This window comes from Puma concolor, chromosome A1 (assembly GCF_028749965.1).
Source record: "Puma concolor isolate L17-30 chromosome A1, mPumCon1.1.hap2, whole genome shotgun sequence".
In the NCBI taxonomy this organism is placed as follows: domain Eukaryota; kingdom Metazoa; phylum Chordata; class Mammalia; order Carnivora; family Felidae; genus Puma; species Puma concolor.
This window is the reverse complement of record NC_141667.1, coordinates 42162657-42174973: the sequence shown is the minus strand read 5'-3', so window position 1 is coordinate 42174973 and position 12317 is coordinate 42162657. Positions and strand designations below refer to the sequence as shown.

Genomic DNA, 12317 nt, shown 5'->3' with positions numbered 1-12317 from the left:
TGTCAAGGCTGGCTCCTGCCTCCGTCAGGAGGGTAACACTAGCCACTGTGCTGGGGTCACTGTGGGGCTGTTCGCAGGAACATCTCATCTAGCTTTTCCATGCAGGCTCCCTGCTTCCTCACGGCGTGACGATTGGGTTCCAAGAGGACCAGGCAGAAGACGAGACCCTTTTGAGGACCTAGCAAGTCACGCGGGGTCATATCCTCAGAAGGCCTGGCTGACCTGCCGCCAGCTTCTCTCTGACCTCGTCTCCTACACTCTGACCTCTGCTTTTTGAGCCCCAGGCACACCAGTCTCCTTTCTGTTCTCCACCACCTGGAGCTCCTTCTCGCTTGGGAGCCTTCAAACATGCTTCTGCCTGGAATATTCTTCCCTTCCTCGTATGGTTCCTCCCAAAGGGAGGAGCGGGAGCAGGATTGTTTTCTGTTTTAAACTCTTGGCCCTGTTTCTGCAAGCTGTCGCATGTGCACGGAGCAAAAGGCAGCCAAGCATGTATGTTGTGCCTTGTTCACACCCTCTGCCTGGGAGTCACTGACCCTGACGGCGGGGGTACCGGGAATGTTAACGTTCCAAGTAATGGAACTTCCTGTATACCCTAAGTGAGAGTCACGGGCCCTGGCAGCCTTAGTGTCACCAGACGCTGGCTGTCTGCTTCTGACGTGACAGGTGACAAGGCTCAAGGGCAGTTCCTCTTTTCAGATAGGCCACTGCCACTGCCACTCCAATCCCCCCACCCCTGCAGGTGACTGCCTCCTCATAGTAGGGACAGAGCGGTTTATTATAAGGAAGTGAAGTTATCTCTGAGGGACACCCGGGGCCAGAGAGCAGGCCAATTGAAGGGACTTTTCCTGGAACTAATATGAGTCTACTATTTTAAACATATAAATCCTTCCCTCAAGTGGCAACCTCAATACTGACAATTACGTCTTCTCAAAAAAACAAAACAAAGCAAACACTTTCTTATAATCCAGGGATTGGTGAACATCTTTTCCAAAGGTTGAGATAACAAATATTCAGGTTTTGCCGATCCTACAGTCTTTCATTGCAATGAATGACTCAAACCTGCATCAACAAATGGGTGCGGCCATGTTCCCATGAAACTATTTATGGACACTGAAATTTACATTTGGTACAATTTTCGTACCTCACAAACTACCTTTCTTCTTTTGATTTCTTTTAGCCTTTGAAAAGTCAAAAACCAGTCTTATCCCATAAACTGTACAAAAGTAAGCATCAGGGCCAGATTGGTCCCCTGGCCCTACAATTTAACCCATGACTCTGGAATCTCAGTTCCCTGTAATTTACAGTTTGATCATCAGGTCAAGTAATTTTCCAGGGACAAACACTGGTCTGATAGCAGTGTTTATCCAGTATCTATACCTGTGCTGCACTCCTCTCTGCTTTGGTAACTATTACCCCTTCTTTAAATCTCAACTAGCTACTTCTATTTTTAATTTTTTGAGGACACTCCAGGTTGTTTTCCATGATGTCTATGCCAAATTATAATCCCACCAACATGTGGAAGGGTTCCCTTTTCTCTGCGTTCTCTCCAACACTTGTTTCTTTTTTTTTTCAATATATGAAATTTATTGTCAAATTGGTTTCCATACAACACCCAGTGCTCATCCCAAATCCAAGACTTGTTTCTTGTGTTGATTTTAGCCATTCTGACAGGTGGGGGGTGATATCTCATTTGGTTTTGATTTGCATCTCCCTGACTGAGCATGTCTGCATGTGCCTGCTGGCCATTCGTATGTCTTTTTGGGGGAATTGTCTATTCATTTCCTCTGCCCATTTTTAAATCAGGCTGTTTGTTTTCTTGCTATTGAGTTGTTGGATTACCCTATCCACTTCGGCTATCAACTCGTGTTCAGATTTATAGTTTGCAATTACTTTCTCCTGTCTAGAAGTTGTCATTTCATTTTGCTAGTGGTTTCCTTTTCTTTGTGGAAGCTTTTTAGTTTGATGTCGTCCCACGTGTTTATTTTTGCCTGTGTTTTCGGAGTCATAGCCAAAAAAAACAAAAACAAAAACCGAAAAAAAAACCATTGCCTGGAACAAGACCAGAAATGTTTTCTTCTAGGAGTTTTATGATTTCAGGTCTTGCATTTAAGACTTTAATCCATTTTGAGTTGATTTTTGTGTTTTGTGAGTGTATAAGATAAGGGTCCAACTTCTTTCTTTCGTATGTGGCTATGTTTTAACCATAAAAAAAAAAAAAAAAAAAAAGGAAATCTTGCCATTTGTAACAACATGGATGGAGCTGGAGAATATTATGCTAAGCAAAATAAGCCAGACACAGAAAGCCAAATGCTGTATAATTTCATTTACATGCGGAATCTAGAATAATCAAACTCCTAGAAGCACGGGATAGAATGGTGGTAGTTCAGGGATGGTGTAAGGGGGAGAAACGCAGAGGCGATAGTTAGAGGGTACAAAGTTTTATTTATGCAAGATAAACAAGTTTTAGAGATCTACTATGTGACATCGTGCCTACAGCTAACAATGTAGTATACTATATATTTAAAATTTGCTGAGAGCACAGATACTATGTCAAGTGCTCTTACACACACACACACACACACACACACACACACACACACACTATAATAACAACAATAATAATAATAAAGAGAGAAGGAGGAAACTTTGGGAGGTGATGGACATGTCTATTATCTAAATGGTGGTGATTGTCTCACAGATACAGGTTTATCACCAAATTCGTCGAGTTATACATATTAAATATGCATAGCTTTTTACATGTCAATCATACCTCAATACAGTGGTTTCTAAAAAAGCTCAGTTTGAATTTCAATCATTACAAAAGCCCTTTAAGAACATTAATTGGAATTAAAGGACGCTTTCTCATAAGTTCTTGTGTTTCTTGGCGCTTATAGCTTGTGTTTATGTCTTGCTTTGTATGATCATGTAATTACCATCCACCTCTCTTATAAGACTGTAAACATCAAGAGATCAGCAACCAAATCTGTGTCATTATCCATTGTATCCTAAGCTCTAGCAAAGTGCCTGACACCTAGCAGGGACTCTGTAAATATTTGATGAAGGAATGAAATCTAGTTTCCTTTTGTCTATTTCTGCTCCTGCTCTGAAGAAAAACAGAGCCCCTTAAAAAATGGCACTTAAAGCAATCAGCTTAACTGTGGAGTCTATAGGATAACTTCTTGCTTGGGTTTTCAAAGGGTGGCTTGGTTGGTTAAGTGTCTGACTCTTGGCTTCAGATCAGGTCATGATCTCACGGTTTGTGAGTTCGAGCCCCGCGTCAGGCTCCCCGTTGGTGTGCAGAGCCTTCTTGGGATTCTGTCTCCTTCCCTCTCCGTCCCTCTCCCACTCGTGCTGTCTGTCTCTTTCAAAATAAAGAAATAAACTTAAAAAATGGAGGCAGCTAAATCTGAACTCAAAACTCAAATGTGGAGAAGAGTTACAATAGACCATTCCTTCCACATTCTGAAAGCTTCACCTTTAGACATCCAACTTTTCTTGCTCAGAGTTCCCTATTCCGTGTGATTTACTGCAATTGTAGTTATGCATTTATTTGGGTAATCATTTGATTACTGTCTGTCTTCAGTCATGGAGGCACTATGTACACTCTGTCTAAAAATTGTCAAAATAAGGAGACTTTTAAGACAAACACAGAACTAGGAAATTGCATTAGATAAGACAAATGAGCTGGAAAATGAGTCCACTAGGCACATTTATCTGAAGCATAGTTTTGGGCCAGCATTATTTTTCAGATCTTAATTTTGCCTCGTTCTTGCACTGTCAGATTAATGCAATGGTATCCGATGCTCCGACAGGGATTTAGGATACATTTAACATATTGTTTAAGGGTAATGCTAGAGCAAGGCTGAGAATTTATCATTCGTTCAACAAATACTTACTGAGAAACGCAAGATCAGAAAAACACGGTCCTGGCCTTAAAGAAGCACAGTGCGGAAGATGCATGCCAACTTCCCTTGCCCATTCCTATCGCATCCTTGGTTTGCTCTTGCTTCTGCAAATTAGCATTCAGTTTAGGTCAACTCTGGATTAATCCAAGGTGCCCGTGACCAACAAGGAAGTTTGCACTGGTTTCTGGCCTTTCTTTGTGCCTGAGAGTTTAGCGTGAGTTGGGGGGGGGGGGATGTCAGGGTCTGCGATTCCCCCATAGCCTGAGGCTCCCCTCTCTCTGTCCCTGTGTGGAATGAGATCTGACTACAGCTCCACGGAGGAACCCCCTGCCAGCGAGGGAAGGAAATCTGAAGGGCACCGGACGGCAGGTCAGAAACCTTGGTTTCATCTTGGCTCAGTCGCAAACTCACCAACACGGCCTTAGGCAAATTACTTTTCTCCCTCTGTACCTTCGTTTCCTATAAGGAAAAGAAAATGAAAAATTGGGTAAGGATGTTTCAGGTCTTTTTCAGGCTTGAGTTCTCAGTTTCTACCCATCACTGTGTGTCTGTAGTGGAGAAACCACAACAAACACTGAGATCTGTGGTTTTTGGTTTAATAACCAGCTGGTTTTGTTAAACTTAAATGTTTCATATTTAAAAAACAAAACAAAACAAAACAAAAAACCCAACTTCAACCCCTGTATCAGTTGCCTGGCTGAAAACAGATGAAGATTACCAGGCTCTAAGGTGTGAAATCTTTCAGCAAGGGGAAGGCTTCCCCTCGGTTTTGAGGATGCTTTTGTGGGGGACTCCTTTTGGATGAGACCCAGTCTGACAACAGACGGAGGGAAAGGGCTTTGATAGCTCAGAATAGTTAACATTTATGGCGCATCTGTTAGATGGCAGGCAATGTCCTAATTGCTTTGCACGTATTACCCCATTTAATCCTCTCTGCAACAGGATGTCATTCAAACAAAAAATTAAAAGAGTTCTCTTCCAAAAGGCCAGCAAGGAGCAGGATGCTTAGCATCAGGATGAAAGTGTTAAGGGAGCAATTAAGAATGCATTTTTATGAGCGCGTAGCTCTGCAGTGAAATGCTGGTGTTTATGTCATTCACCGAAGACTTTCTAAGCAGCCTTCCTGGTCCCTAGGAAAGCCACTATTATTCCCTGCCTGTCACTGCAGCCTGAATCCCATGGTTGATTACAAAAGATAATGGAGAGGAAGGAGGTGGGCCTGTAAAAGAGAGAAAGGCCTGAACAGGTAGGTAGAAAGGGATTTGTGTGTGGTCTAGATTTATTAGCCCAGGGGATGGTGCGTATAGTTGTAAGACGGTGAGCGGCTTGGAAGGGTGAGTTCAGGAAAATTAATGGAAGGATTTTATTCCGTGATGAAGACACTGTTTTTGTTTGCAAGGGACTCAGGAGCCAGATTATGAGTGGTTGAAAGTGCCAACTCTAAGCCAATGCAGGAAGTGCCAAAGACAACAAAGCAGGGGAGGTAGGAGGCAGGACTCACTGGAAGGAGAAGGAGGTCGCTTCAGGGTGAGGAAGGGAGCAGGCGGGGGAGGGAGACAGGGACACAGAGGGAGCATCCACACTCCCTTTAGCTGTTCTACTCTGGGCTTTCACCGTTTCCTCAAGATCAATGTTTCTCATCTCAAAAACAAACAAACAAACAAACAAAGTTCGTTCCCATTTTATTATAAACACTGACTTTGTCCTAGAATAAAATGGACCTGAGCTGTTTTAATTCTACCATAGAATCAAAATAGCTTCCCTCCAGGTTTTTCCACCCCGTTAAAAAGCAGAACCCAATTGGGGGAACCTGGGTGGCTCCGTGGGTTAAGCATCTGACTTTGGCTCCGGTCATGATCTCGAGGTCTGTGAGTTCGAGCCCCGCGTTGGGCTCTGTGCCGACAGCTCGGAGCCTGGAGTCTGCTTTGGATTCTGTGTCTCCCTCTCTCTCTGTCCCTCCCCCCCCCACTCCTGCTCTTGCTCTCTTTCTCTCTCTCAAAAATAAATAAACATTAAAAAAAAAAAGCAGGGGGGCCTGCATGGCTGAGTCGTTTGAGCGTCCGACTTCAGCTCAGGTCATGATCTCATAGTCCGTGAGTTCGAGCCCCACATGGGGCTCTGTGCTGACAGCTCGGAGCCTGGAGCCTGCTTCAGATTCTGTGTCTCCCCCTCTCTGCCCCTTTCCTGCTCATGCTCTGTCTCTCTCTGTCTCTCAAAAATGAATAAGCATTAAAAAAAATTTTTTTTAATTAAAAGAAAAGCAGAACCCAGTTGTTCACAGCTGCCTATCCTTGATTCTTTCCCTGACTTCCCACAAAACAAAATGTTTTGAGTCCTTACCATGTGTAGACTTTGTTCCATACTGTGGTGAATCTCATGGGAGCTCCATGCCGTTCTAGCATAAGGGGGTCAGATAATGAACAAAATAAAAAATGAAATGACACAACATGATAGAAGGTGGAAAGTGCCAAGAGACGCAATAAGGCAGGAAGGGTAATAAGGGAAGCTGCAGGTGGCAGGGGGCATGCAATTTTAAAGAATATGGTCATGGAGGGCTTTGTTGAGACGGTTGAGCAAAGAGAAGAAAAGCTGAGAGGGTGAACTGTGAGGACGTCCGAACATCCTGGGGGAAATCATTTCAGGCAGAAGAGCCGAATGCATGGCTTGTATTTTCAAGGAACAGCAAAGAGGTCAGCGTGGACGAGCAGGACATGAGAACAGAGCTGTGGGGGAAGGGGCAGACTCCGCAAGAGCTTTGCTGACACTCCGAGGGATAAGAAGAGCCATCAAAGGGTTTTGAGCAGAGAAAGGACACAAGAAGTCTTGAAGTGCCTACTTGCAAGAGATTCGTCAAGGGCATCCAACTTCTTCCTGTCTCACTTCCATCATCCTTGTCTGAAACACCACCGGGGCGCCTGGGTGGCTCAGTCGGTTAAGCGTCCAGCTCTTGGTTTCGGCTCAGGTCATGACCTCATGGTTCGTGGGTTCGAGCCCCGCATCCGGCTCCTTGCTGTCAGTGCAGGGCCTGTAGGATTCTCTCTGGCCCTCCCCCGCTTGTACTGCCTCTCAAAATAAATATAAACATTAAAAAAAAATTAAAACACCAGCATTTCTTGCGAACTTCTGGGAACCCTCAGACCTGGCTTCCACGGTTTTGTACTTACCCTCTCAAAACTGTTCTGTAGGCAGCAACCACAATGATCAATAAAACGTATTACCAACACGCCCTTGCTTAGGCTTTGATGACTTCTCGTTGCGCTTTGAGCAAAACCTAAATTCCTCTCAACCTGTCCAACTCTGCTACAGCCACACAAGCCTTCTCTCCGTCCCTCAAACCCCCAACTCTCTCTGCCTCAGGCTCTTTGCACCTGCTCATCCCAACTGTCCCTCCATTACTCTCCATCGGAGTACCTTGTTCGTTCCTGAAGGTCACCTGCACAGTTGGTGAGGCTGTATTTATTCGTTTGCTTACTTGTTAAGTCATCTGTTTCTTCTGCTAGACTGTGAACTCTGTGAGGGAAGGACTCCTCTGCGTCTCTCAGTCATGGTCGTCTGGCATGTTGCTGTTGGCACTCAGTGAGAAATGACTGAGTGAATAAAAGGAAGGGAGAGGGTCATAGACACATCCAGACTGTGGAATGACACGTATTCATTTCTTAGTCAGTCTGGGCTGCTGTGACAGAATACTATAGACTAGTATTCTTCAACAGCAGCCATTGGTTTCTCACGATTCTGGAGGCTGGGGCATCCAAGGTCAAGGTGCTGGCAGATCTGGTATCTGGTGAGCGTCTTCTTCCTAGGTTTCAGACTACCGTCTTCTCATTGATCCTCATGCTGCTGAAAGAGAAATCATCTTTCTCGTGTCTTCTTATAAGGCCGCAAGTCCCCTTCATAACGGCTTCACCCTCACGACCTAACTATCTCCCTAAAGGCCCCATTTCCCGATACCATCACATCGGGGGTTAGGATTTCCACATGTGCATGTTAGGGGGACATGAACATTCAGTCCGTAATGATATACGCATGAATTGTACTATTAGGACAGAGGAAGTAAGCTTTGTGAGCAACAAGAGTCATCATTGGGGCGCCTGGGTGGCGCAGTCGGTTAAGCGTCCGACTTCAGCCAGGTCACGATCTCGCGGTCCGTGAGTTCGAGCCCCGCGTCGGGCTCTGTGCTGACGGCTCGGAGCCTGGAGCCTGTTTCCGATTCTGTGTCTCCCTCTCTCTCTGCCCCTACCCCGTTCATGCTCTGTCTCTCTCTGTCTCAAAAATAAATAAAACGTTAAAAAAAAAAAGAGTCATCATTTTATAAACTGTGCTAAACATTCTCCTAAAGGAAAGAAAGGGCAGCAGGTATAATGTGAAGAAGTGACATCCTTTTACTTCGTCAAGTGATATTTTTAGTGTATTCATTCCTCCTCTAATTGCTGCTGCATTTATTTCGGTTTCCATGGGAACCTAGAGAGGGACTTCCCTATTTTCCCCTGCTCTTTGGGCTTCAGCAAAGAAAAATGGACCGGGAGGGAGTTTTCAAGAGCTGCTCCAAAATTCCTGGTTCATCAGGTGGCTGAGGGTGACACACCCTTGTTGGGACTTGCTCAGGACCAGAGGCCGTGCCAGGCAGTGAGGGAAAGGAAGAGAATGAGACCTAGTGATTACCAGGGAGGAGAAGGGGCCGCTAAATGAATCCTTTCAATACAGCGTGGTGAGTGATGTGATGCTTTTGTGCAAGGGGTTTTGTGCTTAAAGAGAGAGGTCAAGGAAGCTTTCGGAGAGACAATGCCTAAATTGTGTTCGAAAATTGTCCTGGAGTTAGCCCAACAAAGGATGAGAGGAAAGAGTGGGAGGAAATCTCTCATCAGTGGCCAATTATTTTCCTGGTTCAATTCGAAAGCATGAAGAATGGTTGGAATGCACGAGGAAAAGATGAGAAAGACATTAAAACCCCAGGAAAGTAAACACGACAGTCTTCCCATCACTGATGTCCACGTACAAAGGATGGGCGTGGGTCTAGGCAAAGAAAATTCTGAACTACCTAAGAAAAGGAAATTCCTAAACATTTGTGGTCTTGGGTTTTCCCAGGTGAAAGGGGTCAAATTGCCACCGTTGGGATATATTCAATCATCTCGTATGAGACACTACCTTAGAGTATGCATGGCATCGGAGCAGGTGTATCAATCTGAAAAGGCGTAAGCCTGACCACGGGATGGTTAGATTGTAACCAATAGGAGTGCTGAGAATGTCTCTGCCCACTTGGTTGGTCTAGGACTGGTGTTTCATCAAAACAGGACCAGCCGTCTACAACCATCTAAAAATAAAGCAAATCCTTTGTAGATGTGTCTCAACAACATGAACGAGAAACGTAATCCCTAGGGACCTTCAAATTCCCTCTTTTCTTGCTTTCTCCCTGCTACTTGTCAAACTGCAGGTGCCCCCCGCCCTGACCTCTCTCTGCCTAAATCTTTATGTGCTTTTTGTCACCCTCACCCATGTCATTTCCTCTTGATCCTGCACCCTGTGATCCCGAGAATGATAACGTTGATCTCTCTTCCAGGGAGAGGACCCTCAAGAGCTCGAAATTTTCATTTTGTCACACGCTCATTAATAGGATCTACAAACATTCAATTCTACTATAGACGCAGAATCCTAAAATGTGTGAAGGAAAGCGGGGATCTTAGTACAATGCTCTTACTTTACAGATGAGAGTTCTGAGGTTCATAGAGTGGAGGCTGGAGAAGCTCTCAGGGCCAGAAACCCTGAGACAGTTGAGACCATGTGTTCATATTTTAATAGCTAAACTCCCTTGAATGAGGCTCAAAACTTATATTCCTTCCACTAAATTCCCATCCCCAGAAGATTCTATTGTGGCTCAGTGGGATCACAGTGCTACCTTAAAGATTCTCCTCATGAAGCCAGAATACGGTTTTTCTCATTTCTATTTTTATGTTTGAATACGGTAACAACATTTCAAAAAAATTGCCTTCCTTGATGGCATTTTTATTAATTTTTTTCCCCCAGCTACCCAGAATAATTAAATGCATAACATAAAGCAAGATGTATAGAATCACCCAAATGCTTATTCTTGGTTATGATCTGCCAAATTAAAAATGTGCCTTGAGCAAAGTAAAATCTGCAGGGAGAGAGTTTAGAACAAACAACAATAATAACAAGACACTGGCAGTGAGGCTAGAGGCTTGAGTGTCCCTCCTCACTCAAGTCGGCAACACTCCTGTGAGTGAGGTACCTCGACGTTTTCATTTTACAGGTGACTGAAGATTTGGAGAGGTTCGGTTCCAGGTCAGATGGTAGAACCAGCATCGAAGCCCAGGTCCGGGATAATTCAGGTCTGAGCTCTTCATCTTGCCATGTTACCCATCAAAAGACTAAATACATCGATTCAAAGGTGGAACCATTTTACATCCTCATTCTCGCTATCTAGACGTCATGGATGGATGCAACAAGAAGAGGCAGCTGCCACTGCAGAGCAGCCCTGCAGAGGATTTAATTTCAGTGGACTGCTTCCTATGGGCTGTGAGAAAGCGCATTCGACAGGCTGGCTGGGATAGATCAACCGAAGTATCACAGGGGACAGTTCCGATACTTCAACAATTCCTGCCCTGCAATTCTAGCTGCCGTCACAGAGCGCAAGTGGGGGAAGGGCAGAGAGAGAGGGAGACACAAAATCCAAGGCAGGTTTCAGGCTCTGAGCTGTCATCACAGACCTTGACGCGGCGCTTGAACCCAGGAACCGTGAGATCAGGACCTGAGCCGAAGTCGGATGCTTAACCGACTGAACCACCCAGGCACCCTTCTTTTTGGATTCTTGGATCAATAGCTAAGTCAGTCTTTCCTTATCAGGTCTCATGGCCCCTCTGGTCAAACACGGACAAGTAGACAGACAAACACACACACGCACACACACACGCACCATGATCTTCCTCTTTTGCTTCACAATTCATTGTCAGTGGCTCTCTGGTTCAAGTACTAACATAAAACTATGTTTACATACGTTTAATATTATTACCATTTTGCTTGTTCATTAACTTTTAATTATTGTTATGAGAAATAATAACAATAACCATTAAGTCACCGGGCTTTAGTCAGGATCCTAAGCATTGCGTAATTTCTCTTGCTCTCTCATAAGCCCATGGGAAAATCCATGTAATCATAGCAATCATTCATTTAAGGGAATGTATTTTCCTATAATTCCTTTGTGGATATACTGGCTTAAGCCAGCGGATGGTCCCCTAGGAAAAGCTGCAGGCTTGGTGGTGGCCATCCATGCTCATGGTATTAATGATGCCAATAGATCTTTCATTTCCATTTTTAGCCCAGTTTCTCACCCAAGGTCTCAATGCTTAACTTTTAAGTGCTTTGGAGACATTACTTTTTCCATGGCCTTCAGTCAAAGCAAATGAAGTTTAAAACTAAACTCATTGTTATTCTAGGACTATGCGCCACATGGCTATACTGGTCAACGTGTGTCAACATGGTCAACACTGGCTCAACATGGCGGTCAACAGCTACACTGAGTACACGAAATGCAGCCAGTTTGAATTGACGTATACTGTAAGTATAACACTTGAACTTCGAAGAGTGAGTACAAGAGGGAAAAATAGCTCATTAATGATTTTTATATTGATTCCGCGCTAGAATGAGAACATGTTGTATGCAATAATTAAATAAAACATATGATTAACATGGATTTCACCTGTTTTTAATTTTTAAAATTTGGCTCTTAGAAAATTTAAAATTACGTATGTGACTTGGCTATTTCTATTGGACGGTTCTGTGCTGAAAGATCAAACCTGGGAGAGACTGTGTAATTTTCTTCCTTCTTTCATGAGCGAAGAGTGAGGATAATAGCTCATTATTGAGTCAGTTTTGCATACCTGATAACGGGGCCTGGCACTTACATGTGTTATCTCATATCCAGTCTTTACTGCAATCCTACGCTTTAGGTAAAATGGGTTATGCCCATTTTTGAGATGAAGCCTGTGCAGAGAAAATAGCTTGTCCAGGGTCGTATCGCTTATGATTTGGATGCTCTGCATTGCTTTAATTCCTGTGAATGCTAAAATACACAAGTACTTCCCAAGATGTAGACGCCATGTATATATCTCCATGGCTGTCTCTCACTCAATGGTAGTACGATGGTAGCCATTGTACTTCTCCTCAACTATCTTTGCCTCCAATTTCTCATTTTCTCTTTGAAAAGAACATATACCCGATTTAAGAGAAAAAGTCATTCCCCTGGAGCAGGGACCTCTACAAGTACTTACTACACAATCTATTTCCTCAACTAAGTAAGGCAAAGGGGAGCGGCAAAACGGGAAGCTCTGTGATGGAAGGTGAGTTTCCATTGTGCTTAAAGCTGCATCTTGTCATGGCAGCACACATATGCACACG

General features: G+C 44.1%; 1 protein-coding gene across 1 annotated transcript in view; it reads left to right on the top strand.

Annotated features, from left to right (window-relative positions):
* The window catches only part of LOC147584123 (uncharacterized), a 55852-nt gene extending 43984 nt beyond the window's left edge, over window positions 1-11868 (top strand). The window contains exon 4 of the mRNA XM_086718437.1: window positions 11357-11868. Coding sequence (XP_086574563.1) covers window positions 11357-11561 — 205 coding nt within the window. The 3' untranslated portion in view covers window positions 11562-11868. The remainder of the gene's footprint in view (window positions 1-11356) is intronic.
* The last annotated feature ends 449 nt before the right edge of the window (window positions 11869-12317 follow it).